Source organism: Solanum tuberosum, unplaced genomic scaffold (genome assembly GCF_000226075.1).
Source record: "Solanum tuberosum cultivar DM 1-3 516 R44 unplaced genomic scaffold, SolTub_3.0 scf00148, whole genome shotgun sequence".
In the NCBI taxonomy this organism is placed as follows: Eukaryota; Viridiplantae; Streptophyta; class Magnoliopsida; order Solanales; family Solanaceae; genus Solanum; species Solanum tuberosum.
Window position 1 is genome coordinate 199,434 of NW_006239071.1, and position 16,332 is coordinate 215,765.

The 16,332-nt window shown below is 34.6% G+C and overlaps 3 protein-coding genes across 5 annotated transcripts in view; 2 read left to right on the forward strand and 1 right to left on the reverse strand.

Moving 5' to 3' along the window:
• Positions 1-3,542, forward strand: part of LOC102584959 (tRNA (guanine(9)-N1)-methyltransferase) — a 3,929-nt gene extending 387 nt beyond the window's left edge. Inside the window, exons 2-4 of one of the 2 annotated variants that reach the window (XM_006352258.2) lie at positions 3-358; positions 665-1,024; positions 3,079-3,542. In XM_006352258.2, the coding sequence (XP_006352320.1) occupies positions 3-358; positions 665-1,024; positions 3,079-3,321 (959 nt within the window). In that variant the 3' untranslated portion in view covers positions 3,322-3,542. Of the gene's footprint in view, positions 359-664; positions 1,025-3,078 lie in introns of both variants that reach the window. The other variant, XM_015310892.1, reaches the window with a different exon arrangement.
• Positions 3,543-3,761: 219 nt separating this feature from the next.
• On the reverse strand, positions 3,762-4,669 carry LOC107061531 (nuclear transcription factor Y subunit B-6). Its single transcript, XM_015310893.1, has 2 exons — positions 4,601-4,669; positions 3,762-4,436 (listed from the first exon to the last, which is right to left on the reverse strand). Exons 1-2 carry the CDS (start codon positions 4,649-4,651, stop codon positions 4,005-4,007), a joined length of 483 nt encoding a protein of 160 aa, XP_015166379.1. The 5' UTR covers positions 4,652-4,669; the 3' UTR covers positions 3,762-4,004.
• A 6,007-nt stretch (positions 4,670-10,676) lies between these two features.
• Positions 10,677-16,332, forward strand: part of LOC102585278 (regulation of nuclear pre-mRNA domain-containing protein 1B-like) — a 20,750-nt gene continuing 15,094 nt past the window's right edge. The window contains exons 1-3 of one of the 2 annotated variants that reach the window (XM_015310894.1): positions 10,677-10,802; positions 10,888-10,969; positions 12,513-12,593. In XM_015310894.1, coding sequence (XP_015166380.1) covers positions 12,515-12,593 — 79 coding nt within the window. In that variant the 5' untranslated portion in view covers positions 10,677-10,802; positions 10,888-10,969; positions 12,513-12,514. The remainder of the gene's footprint in view (positions 10,803-10,887; positions 10,970-12,512; positions 12,594-16,332) is intronic. The other variant, XM_006352259.2, reaches the window with a different exon arrangement.

Consider the following 16,332-nt stretch of genomic DNA (forward strand, 5'->3'; position numbering starts at 1 on the left):
GCAGCAGCCATGTCCACCGCTGTCGAAGAACGCACAGAAGAAACTGTTGAAGCAGCAACGATACGAGGTCAAAAAGGCGGAGAAAAAGGCATTGCTGAAAGAGCAGAAGAAGAGAGAAGGGGAGCGCAAGCGTAAGGAATGGGAGGAGAAGCTGGCTGGCGCCACCGAAGAGGAGAAACAACAGTTGATAGAGTCGAGGAAGTGCTTAAGGAAAGAGAGAATGGACCAACGCTCAGATGAAAAAGGAAAGAAGATGCAGAGGCTCACTAAAGCTAAAGAAAATGGCCAAAATGTAGTTATTGATCTCGAGTTTGATCACCTCATGAATTCCAGTGAGCTCCATAGCCTCGTTCAACAGGTTTCTTTCTTCTTTTTTTGTTAAGTTTCAATTTTACACTAAACACATTTTTGGTGAAATAGTGCCTTTTTCACATAAAATACTTTCGATGTTAGATTCTTGAAGCCTAAAGTCACTGTTTTTTGTTTCAATATCCTTTACCTGATTTGGTTGTATAGGGTTTCTGTGACAGTTGCAGAATACTTGAATACCCATGGCATGAAGCTGAATCTTGAATTAATTCTTCCTGTTTCTTGCTGCTTTACAAATGCACTTTTATCTTACATGTTCGAAGCGAACAAGCTAAAGCTATTGGACTTATGGCAGATCATGTACTGTTATGCGGTGAATGGAAGGTGTAGTTGTCCTGCTCACCTCTGGTTGACTGGCTGTCAAGGAGAAATGCAAGCTCAGTTGCAAAGACTACCAGGTTTTGACAAGTGGGTAATTGAAAAGGAGAACCGGCCATATATTGAGGCATTCCAAGATCAGAAGGAACGCCTTGTATATCTTACTGCAGACTCAGAAACAACGCTAGACGTCCTTGATCCAAAGCATATATATATCATTGGTGGGTTGGTGGATAGGAATCGGTGGAAAGGGCTAACCATGAAAAAAGCAGAAGACCAAGGGATTCAAACAGCAAAACTCCCAATAGGAACTTACCTAAAGATGTCTAGTTCCCAGGTATGTTCAGTATTGTGAATCAATAAATCATTGAGCTACTTCTCTATGTTGCCTTCAGACCCTGCATTGTAAACTATGTTAATGAGGTAATATCTGAGTGCTTGCAACCTTCTTTATGCTTGACAATTGTGTTTGCTGGTTAAGACGATTATTTAAGGTGTGCTACTACTCTATGTGCCTCAGTTAATTCACCTGAAAAACAGCACTGACTAGTAAGCCTCTCAATATGTTTTGAAGCTGAACACTAAAGAGACTGCTCCCTTTATCTATGCTGGAAGAAAATCTAAAGACTGTTTCTTGACTTGCTAGATGAACTTTCTTTAAATGCTTTGCCATGTTTCTGTAGGACATCAATGAAGTGCTATGCTTTTTTTTCCAGATAATATAAAGTTGGGTGCTTTGACCTCTCTTGTTAAAGGATGTTAATAATCAGCAGATTGGATTATTGACTCATAGTTTTCTAGAGTACTAGGGTTAGGGTCTCCATAGAGTTAAAGCATCGAAATGCTTAACATATGAATGTATTCCGAGGTAAAAGACACATCACTAGCAATAACATGTATAAACTGTTAGTTTCAAATTGTTGCTGGTATTTCATAGTGAATTGAAACTTCCTAGAACTGAGAGTTCAGGATTGAATTATTCAATAGGCACTGGGAGATCATAGGACATACATACTAGTCTGAGAGACTGGCTATTCAGGTTTATCTTGAAGCCAAAAGAATCTTGTTTGTGTTTCCTTCAATATGCACCACTTTAAGCTATCCAGTTCTATGGTAATAATTCAATATTACCTTGAATCTTGATCAATATATCAAAGATGTTGGACCTCTAATTATCTTATATGTATTTAGTGGCACCATTATCTTTCTAGTAATGTTTTGGTTTATCATTTTGAGCATATATGTTGTCAGAAAAGATGTTTTTAATATAAGCAACATGATTGATCCAGTAGTGTATCATTGAAATTTGAAGCCACTAGGCAGATGCATGAATAGTGAATCTTATATCTTTTGGCACAACTAATGCTGGCTAATCAACTGATTTTTGTGTGCCCCATCCCCCATCCCCCACCCCACAACCCATCCGCTCTCAACCTATTTTAACCATTCCGTTTAAAATATGGGTCAAGCGGTTTTGAACCTGTTATAAAATGGGTTGAAAAGGGGTTCTAAACAGCTCAAGAGCCATTTGCCAGCTAATTTTTCTATCTTAATCAATAGGCATCATCTCCTGCTTCCACCTTCAAATCATCACTATGTAATATGAAAAAGTCAGAAACCAAATGATTAGTGTAAAAGGATAGCCATAATGGTTTCTTTTATAATAAAGACATTAAATCATTTCTCCTCTACTTGAAAATTGAGATATGTACTGTATTGAGTTATTTCTGGCTTATGAGTTTAATTAATTTTTTTTCCATGCATGTTTAGAATTTCCAGCAAAAAGAACAAAATAATTGAAGTCATTACACCTCTAATTTAACATTAATTAAGAAGGCATAATACATAGATAGACACTTTAACTTGGCCTCAGTTGACAAGTGACAACTAAATATTACTTTGAGAATGCACATCTAGACACTTCAACTTGTCCTCATTGTGTCTCATGGACACCAAATGCTGAAGTGACACATAATTGGAGATGTCTAGATGATCATTTCGTAAGTTGGAGTGTTCAACTGACACAGTGGAGACAAGTTGAGGAGTCTAGATGTGCTTCCTTAAAGTCGTTTATCCATGTATAAAAACTCTGAAACCAAAATATTTCAAATCAACGAACTGAACGCTAATATGCTCAGGTCATGGGGTTCTTCAATAGAGGGCACATAAAGGTTAGGTGTATCATGGGGCTCTTGGATCTTGAGAGAACATATGATTGGTGGTAACATATGGAAAGTCTGAATGCTCCAATTTTTTGTTGTTAGACTGGTAAAATGGTCAATAGTAGATTCTCTTTTCTTGCCAATAAATTGTTAGTGGCCAGTTTACTATATGGTATGTGTAGAAAATTGTGAAAACACTGTTTGTCTAACATGTATTTTTCTTGTGCAGGTCCTTACAGTCAATCAAGTGGTAGAGATACTTCTGAAATACTTGGAGACAGGAGACTGGAAAACTTCATTCTTTGAAGTGATTCCACAGAGGAAAAGATGTGAGGGTGATAATGATATTGAACAGGATGAAGATACGGAAGGGAAAGATGATCACGAGATAAAAATACGTGATATTGAACTGGAAGAAGAGAGTGAAGAGAAAGATGATCAAGGTTCTAAAAGACAGTGCATTGAGAGTTGAAGTTTCAAAAGCTTCCACTAGATCCTATCAGAATAGTTGGTGGTATCATCTTTGTTCTCCAGAACTTGTCCTGGAGAGACGGCAATTACAGTGAAGCTCGCCTTATTGAGAAGGTGCTTGGCTTCAGTTTTCTTTTTGCACTATATGACTTTGTTTCTTCCTCGTGTTGTTCCTCATCTTTTTGGGTACATAAGCATGTTGGGAAGAATAATTTTGATGTATTATGCTTCAGCAAACTTTAGATGGCAAACAGATGATATGCTTTTTTTTTCTCTGATAGATTTGACCAAAATACTGTCCTAGCTAAGTGTTCTTCCTGCACTGTGTAATCCATTACAGAAAATTGATCAAGGCCCGAAGGTGTAGATTGGTTTTAAGGATTTTGCATCAAAATAAAAACAAGTCACAAGCAACCACTAACCGAATACTCAAAATAGACCAGGCAGCATTATATACTATGCTAACAACCGATTGGAGAGGCCACCATTCAGCTCACTTAGTTGGAAAGAAACATTCCTAAACTTTGCAAAGAAGTATCCTAGATTAGGTAACAGAGAAACTTGAAGTTTCAACAACAGCTCAATCAATTCCTTCAGCAGAGAAACTGATCGCACCACTCCTCTGTAAGAGAGTCATCACTTTCCACAGCACACTGAGAAGTGATCCCATCCCCCTGCATATAACTAGTGTTGGCTGGCCATTGGTGGTGGACCTGCATGGTGATGAGCTATTGGAGGCAGCAGGTGATCAAGCATTGGGCGCTTCTCCCCTCTCAAAGTTACACGCTCACCACCATCAAACTCACGATAACGATGCAGGTAGAAAGTTAAGGGTTCAATGTAGTCATCAAAACCAAGCTTGCTCATTGCCCAAAGCACATCTTCAGCAGTGATGGTCTTACGCTGGCAACGCTCATTGGCTTCACCAGTTACAAAGCTTATGAACTCAGAGACACATTCTTGGATGGTCTGTTTGGAGTCATCAGATATCTTGGCACGGGGAGGAAGGATCCGGCGCATGACTCTAATCACGTTTGCTATTGGCATGAATCGGTCTTGCTCCTGAATGGTGCATTCAGAATCTTGGTTGAGATGAGCAGGCACTCCCACCCGTAGCTTAATTTCCACAACACGATAACAATTTGCATCAAATTCGAATGAAAAAGTATATCATCAAAAGCTTGAGATTTTTAATTTGTGTGCTGTTTCAAACTTGGTAGCTAGTTAAGTGAATGTAGTATATAATGTGCATTTGTAAAAGTAAAAGAGAATTAACTTACCAGGTGTAGGAGGGAACCATGAGTATCCTCCATTTCATGAACCACCAACATTATTTTCTCTCTGGAGCTCTCTAGATATAGACGGGCGTAATGAACGAGAAGAAGAGTTGACCGGATCATTTAATTCCCCTTTTCTCCTTTCTCAACAATTTATAGTTCCAAAACTCCCCCATAAGTTCTGCACATTTTCATTACCGATAATTAATTGTTATTTTTGCTCTAATGGTGTTTAGCAATTATTAATTGCTCTAACGAATCCGATTCAACTCAAAGTGGGGTTTAATCTTTTTCGGTAATTGGATAATTAATCAAATTTTGATTGATAAATTCCTTGATTTAGATTAAGTTTAAAATTACACGAAATTTACAAATGAAAGATGATATGCAGTAACAAAAATCTAGCATATCCGCGGGAGAGTTAGGATTAAATGTGTGTTTCACCATTAAAATCAAATATAATTCACTTGATTTTGGGATTTTTAAAGTTCAAGTTGGAGTGACCGTTAAAATCAAATATAGTTCACTTTATTTGGGATTTTTAAAGTTGAAGTTGGAGTTAAAATTATGTTTAATCAATTTAAAATTTGAATATACTTTTTCTAAATCTAATTTATTAGATTAGAAGTCTATTATATGAGTATTGATATTATCCATTACTTCTTATTATGTAAAAATATACTTACTTATTCTATTACAATATTTTTTTTAAATTTAAAATATGTCCTTTTAGAGTGTGTTGGTATGAAGGAATATATTCAAGACATCGCATTGAAAAATCGCATAACTTTATGTTTCTTTTATAAATTAATGTTTGTGATTACAATCTTTCAAATTCACATAAATTATAAAGACTCTAGTACTAATTAATTAATATAATTCTTTCACATGATACATACAATCTCTTCATGATGAGTAGAGTTGTCAAAAAAGGTTGGCCCAACCCCCACCCGACCCAAGCCTCACGGGCCAAGAAATTTGAAGGGCTAGGGCATACCGACCATTCATTTAGAAGGGCTTGAAAATGCTCAACCCAACCCTAGAAGGGTCGAGGGCTGGGGTGGGCTAGTCTTCTTTTTTTTCAAACTTCAAATTCTATAACATAAAGAAAATGAGAAGTTTTTCAATTCAAATATGACAAACAATGTTGTTGTTTCAATAACACTAGCAAAAAATCTAGCGTGATTAGCATGTATCTCGCATACCAGATACGCGAGTGAGATAAGAGAGTGACAAGCAAGATGGGAGGGAGGTGAGGGCGCAAGATTTTGTCTATGTATCCTAGATACATGCAAATCCACTTGGATAGAGTGTATCAAGAACAAATTAATGGGTAAATTGTGCATAATGACAAACTATTAATCTAAAATAAATAACATAGCTATTGTTTCATTTATTTCCTTTGAGTAGCTATAGTTTCGCATATCTTGCTACTGACGGGTCCCACGAATTTGTATAAGTAAATAAAAAAACGGAAGTTATTCCTTTTATACAATTCACTTCATCTCCTTCCTCTCTCACATACCCTTCAATTTCTCCTAAATTCTCTCCACAAAATTAGCTTGAATTTCAAATCTTCACCACTACGCTCTCAATTGCGACTTCAAAAATTTCAGGTACCGCCAAAACCTGTCTAAATCGATTTTTTTTTCAATTTTTCAGATCCAAGTTTGAAAATGACCCAATTAGAATGGATGAAATTATCACAAAGTCAAATACAAAAGGCGAAGATAATTCAACAAAGAAGAGGAAAGCAAAAGCAAATGATTCTACCAGCGATCAATCAAAATCATCTGAAGACATTGTCCCTGGCTTAGTGGAACCGGATGGATCTGAAGAAGTTAAAGTATATGTATAAACAGTAATTATTGAGTTCTATTTTATGATTGTATAATAAGCTCTTTTGTATATATATAGTAATACTTTCTCTTATTTGTTTGTTTTTACATATTTGTATAATTTTTTTATTATTTGTTTGTATACACCATTATCATGCATATGAATTTCCTTTATACAATTATATGTTGTATAAAAATCTATTGTATATATATTGCATTTGTTTGTATATAATTTGTTGTTTGTATATGTGTCATAGTTATACATAACAAGACCTGTCTGTATAATTTCTTTAAGTATATATGTGATAATTTTGTTTATATACAATTACTATGTTTTAGTTTGTTTATACATATTCTATAAATTTTGCACAAAAGACACTTTATATACAAGTGGCAGTAGATATTAGCATTTGTTTGTATATAATTTGTTGTTTGTATATTTTCCATAGTTATACATAACAATACATATCTATATAAATTTTTATTTTTTATTTTTACCCTCCCTAGGAGCTCCCACCCCATTTACTCCCTTGGTGACTCAAACTCGCAACCTTCGGGTTGGAAGTGAGGGGTGCTTACCATCCGAGCAACTCCCTCTCGTCATATCTGTATAATCTCTTTATGTATATATGTAGTAATTTTGTTTATAAACAATTACTATGTTTTAGTTTGTTTATACATATACAATGGAGTCCCAACTAATGAAGAAGTCGTAGAAGGAATGAAATCCTATTAAAATATAATGTGCGTGAGTTTAGCGATTTTCTTCTTCTTTTTTTGTAACAGAAATTAGCACATTTTTCTTTATTTATTTTTTAAAATCAAATTGTATATAAATTGGCAAGATTACCGAAATATACAGATAAAAAAATCACAACAAAAAAAAACATATACTTAACAAATTATAGCCAAGTCAATTTAATATACAGATGCCAAATATATTCTTATACAAAGTTTATTTACATATACAAATTACAGCCATATACAAATATTCAATTGACAAGCCTAACATAATAGACATATACTTATACATATTGTATATAATATACAAACTAAATTATCACAACAAAACACGAGCCTGACTGAATTAATATGCAAGTTCACAAAAATTGAACCACAAAATATAAGATTATACATAACAGACTAAATCATATACATATTCTACGTATATACATATACAAAGAGTATATATATATATATAAACTACAACTACAAATAAATATATAATTGACAAGCATAACATAAAAGACTTAATTATACATATACAAACTAAACTATCAGAACTAAGTACGAACTTGTATTGTATATATATACAATTTCATTGTTCATTCATAGATTCAAATTAACGACAACAAATATGCAAATAAGAACAAACAATATAGGTTAGTATCATAATATACAATACTGTAAATTAATGACTTTCAAAAAACAAATCTACTTTCAAAAATGAAGGATAAACAACAATATCTTCCACAACATTATAGAATCACAATTTTTTGCAGAAATAAACGGATGATCTTACTCGAATTCGAACAATACTTTCAAAAATGAAGGATAAATAACAATATCTTCCAGAACATTATACAAGCACAAATTTTCGCATAATTCAACGGTTGATCTTACTTGAATTCGAACAGTGATTGTGACTATATGAGTTAGAATCGATTACATCTAAAAAATACAATTCGAATTGTTCATTCAATTGATGAATGTTTAAAAGCAAAAATGAGTTTCAATACACGAAGAACACCAATTTCGATCTTTAAAAAAAAGGTAAAATCCAAGCATTTTTCGGCATGAAATACATTTTAGCTCCTCTTGTTATCTCTAAAATTGATTTGATCTCGATTGCTTGAAGAGAATCACCAAAGCTTGATCGATGTGATTTACCCATTTACAATGGGGTCACTACCCAGTTACAATGGAGTCACTAATGATGAAGAAGTCGTAGAAGGAAAGAGATCTTTTTGCGTGAGTTTAACGATTGTCTTCCTTTATTGTAACAAAATTTACAGTCTTTTATTAAATTTATTTAAAAAATAAAATTGTATATAGCTTCGAATGAATCCTGAAATATACAGATTAGTAGCTCCATAACAAACATAAAATTTGCTATGGAACACAATTATGCAAACTATAGCTATAGCATACAAATAAGATATTTATCTTTGCTATATCTAAAATTTCCTCTTGAAAAATCGCATAACTTTATGTTTCTTTTATAAATGAATGTTTGTGATTACAATCTTTCAAATTCACATAAATTATAAAGACTCTAGTACTAATTAATTAATATAATTCTTTCACATGATACATACAATCTCTTCATGATGAGTAGAGTAGTCAAAAAAGGTCGGCCCAACCCCCGCCCGACCCAAGCCTCACATGCCAAGAAATTTGAAGGGCTAGGGCAGACCGACCATTCATTTATAAGGGCTTGAAAATGCTCAACCCAACCCTAGAATGGTCGAGGGCTGGGGTGGGCTAGTCTTTCTTTTTTTCAAACTTCAAATTTTATAACATCAAGAAAATTAGAAGATTTTCAATACAAATATGACAAACAATGTTGTTGTTTCAGTAACACTAGCAAAAAATCTAGTGTGATTAGCATGTATCTCGCATACTAGATACGTGAGTGAGATAAGAGAGTGACAAGCAAGATGGGAGGGAGGTGAGGGCGCGAGATTTGTCTATATATCCTAGATACATGCAAATCCACTTGGATAGAGTGTATCTAGAACAAATTAATCTAATTTTGAGTCCATATATTTTGCGATACATGTATCTTGACTTACCAAAATTTGGTAAGATTCATAATATTACGACATAACGTTCATTTAGGTAACTAGCTTATATACTAGTGAGATCGTTGTAAGTTACCCTTAAGTAAAAAGTTTTGGCCCATGGGCCATCCCCGACCCGACCCCGATCAAGCCTCAAGGGCTAAGAGCTTATATGGGCCGCGCTTATAAACCATAGTTTTAAAATGGGCTTGAAAAATCATATCCCAACCCTACCCCAATAACGAGTTGGGTTGGGTTGGCTCCATGCAAGCCCATTTTGACGTCTCTAATGACGAACATAAGTGTTTTTTTGTTGTTGTATTTTTTGTAAAATTTAAAATGAGAAGTCTTTTTTACAAAATACAAAATATAAACTTATGAGTCAATTTTTTTTTTTTATATATATATATATAAATAAATAATAATAATAATAATAATGAAAAATCACGATTTGGAATCTCATAATTTTAAATCATGATGCCAATCACATGTCCAAATATTGATTTAAAATGATGATTTCATATCACAAGTCCAAACGTAAGCTAGGATTACAAGCCAACCCAACCTTAAAGGTAAGGTTTATAAAGCAGTGGTTCAAACCAACTAAATTGTATGAGACAAAATGTTGTTCGGTCAAAAACCGTTCAACAGATGAAAATAGCAAACAAGAGGATGTTGAGATGGATGTGTGGGGTACTACGAGAAATGAGATCACAAATGAAAGTATACGAGATAAGGTAAGAGTGAACTTCACAATGGACAAGATGAGAGATGTAAAATTGAGATGATTCAAATATGTGAAGAGAAGATGCACAAATATCCTAGTTAAGAGGGTAATAGGTTAATTACAATAGATGTAAGGAGAGTGGATATAGGTAGACCCGAGAAAAATTAGGAAAATGTGGCACACATACCCTTTCATATTCAATTATCGCGATAATTTTAAATTTTATGTAGAATAAAAAAACATTTCAAATTTTCAACTTTAGAACCTAAATAGAATTGCCACATTCGGATCCATGATCATATCTTACTAACCCATAGTGAAAGACACTTATATTCATAAAAAAACTTTAAGGTTAATATATTGTCTATTAATGGTCCGTTCGGCGACATCCAATAAAATTGGAACGATACAGATAAAATTAGCCCCTACGCAAGAATGACACATACAAATCGAGAAATGGATCCCTACGCAAGGATGACATACACAAATCAAAAAATGATCCAATTTTTTTCTTATCTATTAATGCACATTCATAATATAATCCTTTCATATAATACACATAATTCATGTTTCATAATTTAATTTTACAGTTACACAGATATTTTACTTCTATAATATTATTTATCATACAAAATCAATAACTAAACTATGCTCCAAGATTGCATTATTATTCTTACAAAATACAAGTTAATAAGAAAAAAATAATTCCAAAGATATGACCCAAAATTAGTTCTATTTTGTATTATACTCGTCCTTTTTCCCCCAATTAGGACTGTGCTTCCGCCCAGACTGGTTTCCACATCCGTCTTCACCCTCGCAGAACCACGGGTCTGTTAGGGTTTACCCCTGAAATTGAGGTAAAGCTTACCTTCTCCTCTTTCTTTTTGCGTCCATAAAAACAGTTGCCATTGATTATCTTTAATTTTCATTTCTACCGTTTAGGTTTCTCTTTAATTGTTACAGAAACAGCAAACCTGAGGTGGATATACTTCCTTTTTGGGTTTCTCCGTCTTATCTTAGTCAGGTACATTTTTGTTTGACAAAAGTTAAAAGGAGGAGAATGATTTTTACTGTTACTTGAGAAAAATGATGATTTGACTGTTTTTATAGTATATTGATACTTTATTTGAGATGATTTAAATGGAGTGACATAGTAGGATTCATATAGCTCTCTCTTGGTATTGAGGCGTAGTTTCTTGTTCACTTGTTTGCGGCATTGAAATTACCAAAGCTCATTATATCCTAAATGGGAAGTGCAACAAACTACTTAGGAGTTGTTTGGTGTGAGACATAGGGTATAATAATCTCAAGGATAAAATGCAGAACTATTTTCCTGCATTTGGTTGGAGGATTATGCAGTCCTTTAGATTATTTATCCCACGATTTATACCTTAGTTATAGTATAAGTTATCCCATATACATGAAAGAATAACTTATCCAAGATAATTTATCATCCTGGGATAATTTGTTCCCAATCAAATTGCCCCTTAGAGTTTTCTGAAAGCAATCAAAAACACCCAAGGGTGTGTTCTGGTGGAAAATGAAGTGGGTGGAGAATCATGAGGGGGCTAAGGTTCAAATCCCAACTGAAGACAAAAAATGCCAGGCGGTTTTTCCTATATGTTTGATTCACCATGGGTAGAGTGGCCTGGTTTCTTGTGTTAGTGAGGAATAGCAGGTACCCAGTGTAATAGTTGAGGTGCGTGCAACGTGATCTTGACATCACCAGCATAAAAAAAAAGGAAAAAAACTAAAGAAAGCAACAACAAATTTGGTTACGCGAACAAGTTGGAATCCAGAAAAATAAAGTTAAAAAAAACTAAAGAGAAGTCTTGTTAAGCATGTAGGATAAACATTCTTCATTCTTCAGTCCTCCACTTTTGGGATTTTACTTTTCCTCGTGTTTGGAGCTGCATTTAACCTATTTGTGTGGCAACTTTGGTGGTTTGCCATAGTAATCACCTAAGCGATTTTGTACTCCAATAAGAGTTGGTCAGTTCTTAAGAGACATATTGAAGACATTTGCTCATGGAATATAGTTGCATAGTGTTGCTGAGTGATTGACAGGCCCTGGGCTGATACTGACTTTTCAGCATTATTTTTAATCAAGTATATGTCTTCTCTTAATTCACCAGTAAGTAATAGTGAAGCATAAAGAAGACGCTCCCTTATACAATAGTTATACAAGTTAAAAATTGGACCCATACATTTCAAAAAAAAAAAGAGAAGAAAGATACCGGGGTCCAGCCTATCCTGCGATGTCCGAAGCCAATACCTTCTAATCATGCTACTCCTGATGAATTAACTATGTAGGTTGAATACTTTTTTCTGACAGATGAATTTGTTGGGTTGTTTGATTAAATGTGATGTGTTACTCAGAGACCAGATAAAATTCTTAAATATTTGGCCAGTCCCTATGATTGCTTGGTTTCCTGATTGTTGATTTTTGGAACCTGCTCTCTTTGATAAAATTCTTCATAAAATCGATTTCCTAATTCATATTTTTCATGTCAATCTGGTATTTGTCTGTTACCATTATCAAAAAAATGTTTATCTTGTATTTGCAGGGATGGGTGATGATGCTTTTGATGGCCCGCAATTGGCAGAAAAGTTGTCCAAGCTTAACAGTTCACAACAAAGCATAGAATGTATCCTTTTTGTTTGTGAAGATTATACTTCATGCATATATTACCTGGTTATATTTTGGGACAGAATTCATCTGTGACTAATTTGGGATCTGACTTGGTAGCAGGCGATTTCCTTTCCATTTCCATTGTTTATCTTTTAGTGGCATTGTTGTTAGCACTTAAATCCTAAAATCAATGTTCAAGTCCCAGCGGAGACAAAAAATACTAGGTGATTCTTTGCATCTATCCTAGCTTTGGTGGATAGAGTTATTTGGTACCTGTTGATGGTGGGAGGTGGCACCATCCCATGGAATTAGTTGAGGTGTGAAAGTCACGGTCATTAAAAATAAAAAATAAAAATTCCTTAAATCAATGCTCTCCTTGACTTAACTACTTGAGCTATTATATCAACTATTTATTATTTTTCTTTAGTGTAAATAATTACATTTGTATCTGCTCTAATTAAGATAAATTTAGAGACCTTCCTCTTGTTAAAAATTACCCTTAGCTTGTGAGTTTTTTTTTTCTCTATTGTGCATATGTAAACTCCATCTTAGTGGTACTTCACAAAGATAATATTTGGTACAAGTAAAAAGAGCTCTTGTTTGCTCTTGCCATACTGTATATAAAAAAGAGACAATTGATACATATATACTTCTCCTGTAAATTCTATGACTTATATCTTTTTCTTGAACGTAATACTTTCAAAAACACATCTTATTCTAAATGTAATTTGTTAATAGTGCTTAATTTCGGGTACTTGTTGCTGGTGGGAGGTGACAAGTATCCCGTGGAATTAGTCGAGGTGCACAAAAGTTGTCCCAGAGACCACGATCATTTTAAAATAAATAGTGCTTAATTTCCGCAATGAATGCTTTTTGGTATTTGGGTATGTTCTTTTTAAAAATTAATAGTAGTTAAGGTGGAGGATTTGTGGCTTAGGTCACAGGTTCAAGCTCCACACCATGCAAAGCGAAGCCCGGTATTTAAGTGGAGAAGGGTAGAGGGGCGGGCCCATTATCCATCGAGTTTAGAAGGCTGTGATTGGTCCAAAGGGCGGGTCACAGACGGATTTCTCGGTTATCAAAAAAATAAAAATAAAATAAATATTAGTTAAACTTTGTGGTTATAATAAAATCAACTATTTACAGTTGAAGACATTTCAAATAAATAAAAGTATGCTTCCGCTAACAGCTTAATCTTTTAGATAATATGGTTACACAACTTTAACATGGTATTAGGACAGGTAGAGATCCTGTTTCGAGTCTCATCACCATCCCTTTTCAAAAAAGAATTTCAACATACTTGATTGGTCGGGCTCGCACGTGAGTGGATGTGTCGAAGATATCCACACTCTTCAATCAACAAGATCAACATGCCATTATTTGTGTTTTGATTTTCTCTTTTTTCATTTCAAATATGCTAAATGCTATACTATAATTTCAGGTGATTTTTTTTTTTGGGTTGATAAACATTAACATTGTATTATATCTAGAACAATTCTTAGGTAGTGAAACCATATTTACAAAAGGGACTCTATAATGCTTCTATCTCTATCTATACTGAATCAAGTACATCAGTATTAGACATAGACTCATTAGAGTATAACTGGTTACACCAAAAACAGAGCAGTAAGATAAAGTTAAGCTTGATCTTCTGCATTTCATTTTCTACACCTTCATAGCATCTGGAGTTCCTCTCCTTCCACACTCTCCACCAGATGCATGCTAGGATGACTTTTTTTTTTGATGAAGTAATTAGTTCTATTGCAGGCATCAAGTAGATGCATAATAGTTACAAAAGCTTAGTTGCAAAACATCAGCTCTCCTTTACATTGTTAGTTAAGAGTCAGGGAGCTGACAAAGTTCAAAAATGAATCAGGGGAATCTAGAGGGGATAAATAAACCCAACTATACTAAAACATGAGGCAATTAGCTTTTAAAGATTGGTAGGTAGTTCATATTCCATCAAAGCATCTTCTATTCCTTTCATTTCAGATACTCCTAAAAATGGCTGCAGGTATCATCTTCCAGATTATTATTTTTTGATGATAAGGGGAACTCGTAGCTGCTACCTTTTGGGTGTGCACAGGGTAGAAACCCCATTGCTATGCAATAGCTCGCAAACCACACGGGAGAGGTAACCTGCACTAGGCAAGCTTGGTGCGACGAGCTCGACCCAGAAGGCAAACCCCTTGCTTTCGCTGGCAAGGGGTTTCGAACTTGAGACCTCCAACATTCTCTTGATGGTGCTATCAACTTTCTAGCAACACCAGCTAATCAAAACATCCCTGATATTCTGAGGCATGACCCATTTGAGGCCAAAAGGAGCTAAAAACATACTCCATAAGTCTGCTGCTATTTGACATTGTAGAAATAGGTGGTTGTGTGTTTCTGCTTCCTTCATGCACATATAACATCTGGTAGCCATTTGAACCTTCATGCATGCTAGGATGAGTTTCCACCTACACCTATTTTTAGCTATTACTCCTACTTCATCCCAGCTTCTTAGAACTTCAGAAACCATGCCTAGCATGACCCATGTTAGGCTTTATAGGTGAGCATACAAACCCTATAATTGATCATATGCCATCATCTGTGATATTAAATAAGATTCCTTTTCATGCCTTGTCCTAACAAACTTCCTTTTGGAAGTTGCTGAGAGTGCCTGTTTTGTTTATGACATGACACTGCGATTAGGTTGGTCAATGTTCTGGTTTTACTGACTTCACTTATCTGAGCACGTTCTACATTTTTCATCATCGTTGTCTTGAAATTAATGTGTGAATGCACCATAAAGAGATTTTCTTGATGATTGATTGTTGACAGCTAGCAGTAGGGGCTCTTGTCTAATATAGCACGAGAAGGTAAGTGTTTATTTTCCTACTTTGAAGTAGTAGAAAATGGTCCTACTTTCCCAATTTTCTTGCAATGTTCTGCTATTCTGGTCATGTTGTGACTTGAGAAAGGCAATCTAGGTGTATTCAGTTTTCTTGTCTTATGCCCAGTAGCATCGGCCATTTACCCTACTTCTCTCCTGATTTGATCAAGTGGTCATGTTAGAGGTATAAACAATCATTGATAATTAAGTTATGAGATCCCACCAGTATTTGATCAAAAGTTGTAATCAAAAATATTTTTGTTCTCCTCTCAGTTCTCTTATTGTGATTTTTTAAAACTAGAGGACACGTGTCTCTACGTTTCGTTAAGTTATAGCAGAGTTCAATCTACTTAACCTTTTTTTTACTGATTAAGAGAAAATATAAAGATCATGCGAGAAGTGTCAAGTGTTAATATTGATTGAGGGAATGAGTTTTTTTTGAAACTGGTAAGGTTGAATTCTTCATCATTAAGGGTATGCTGGCTACCTCCAAAAAGGGATAATTACAGATTTCCTATCAAATCTATAATCTGGTCTAAATCATCTATACAAAGCTGTTTACACCAAAAAAGTAGAGATACTATACAATTCCATTTAACTTTGTGGATGGAATTGGATCTATCTTCAAAACATCTTCCATTTCTTTCTTTCCAGACTGACCACCATACACATGATGGTATTAGCTTCCACCATCTCTTTTGACTCTTACTCTGCCTCCCCTCCTAATCCAGCAGCTCAACAGATCTGATGTATGTTCTGGCATTGTCCAGTTCATGCTTGTGATGTTGAGAAACAAGTTCCAAATTTGAGCAGTAAACTTACAATGTAGGAAGAGATGGTTATTTGTTTCCCCTGTCAAGTTGCACAAAAAACACCTAGG

Excerpts from the sequence above, each read along its gene's own strand:
- LOC107061531 (XM_015310893.1), bottom strand. The coding sequence starts at position 4,651 with ATGTTGGTGGTTCATGAAATGGAGGATACTCATGGTTCCCTCCTACAC. Across the intron at positions 4,437-4,600 it reads ATGGTTCCCTCCTACACCTG|CTACGGGTGGGAGTGCCTGC; the intron begins GTAAGTTAATTC and ends GTGGAAATTAAG.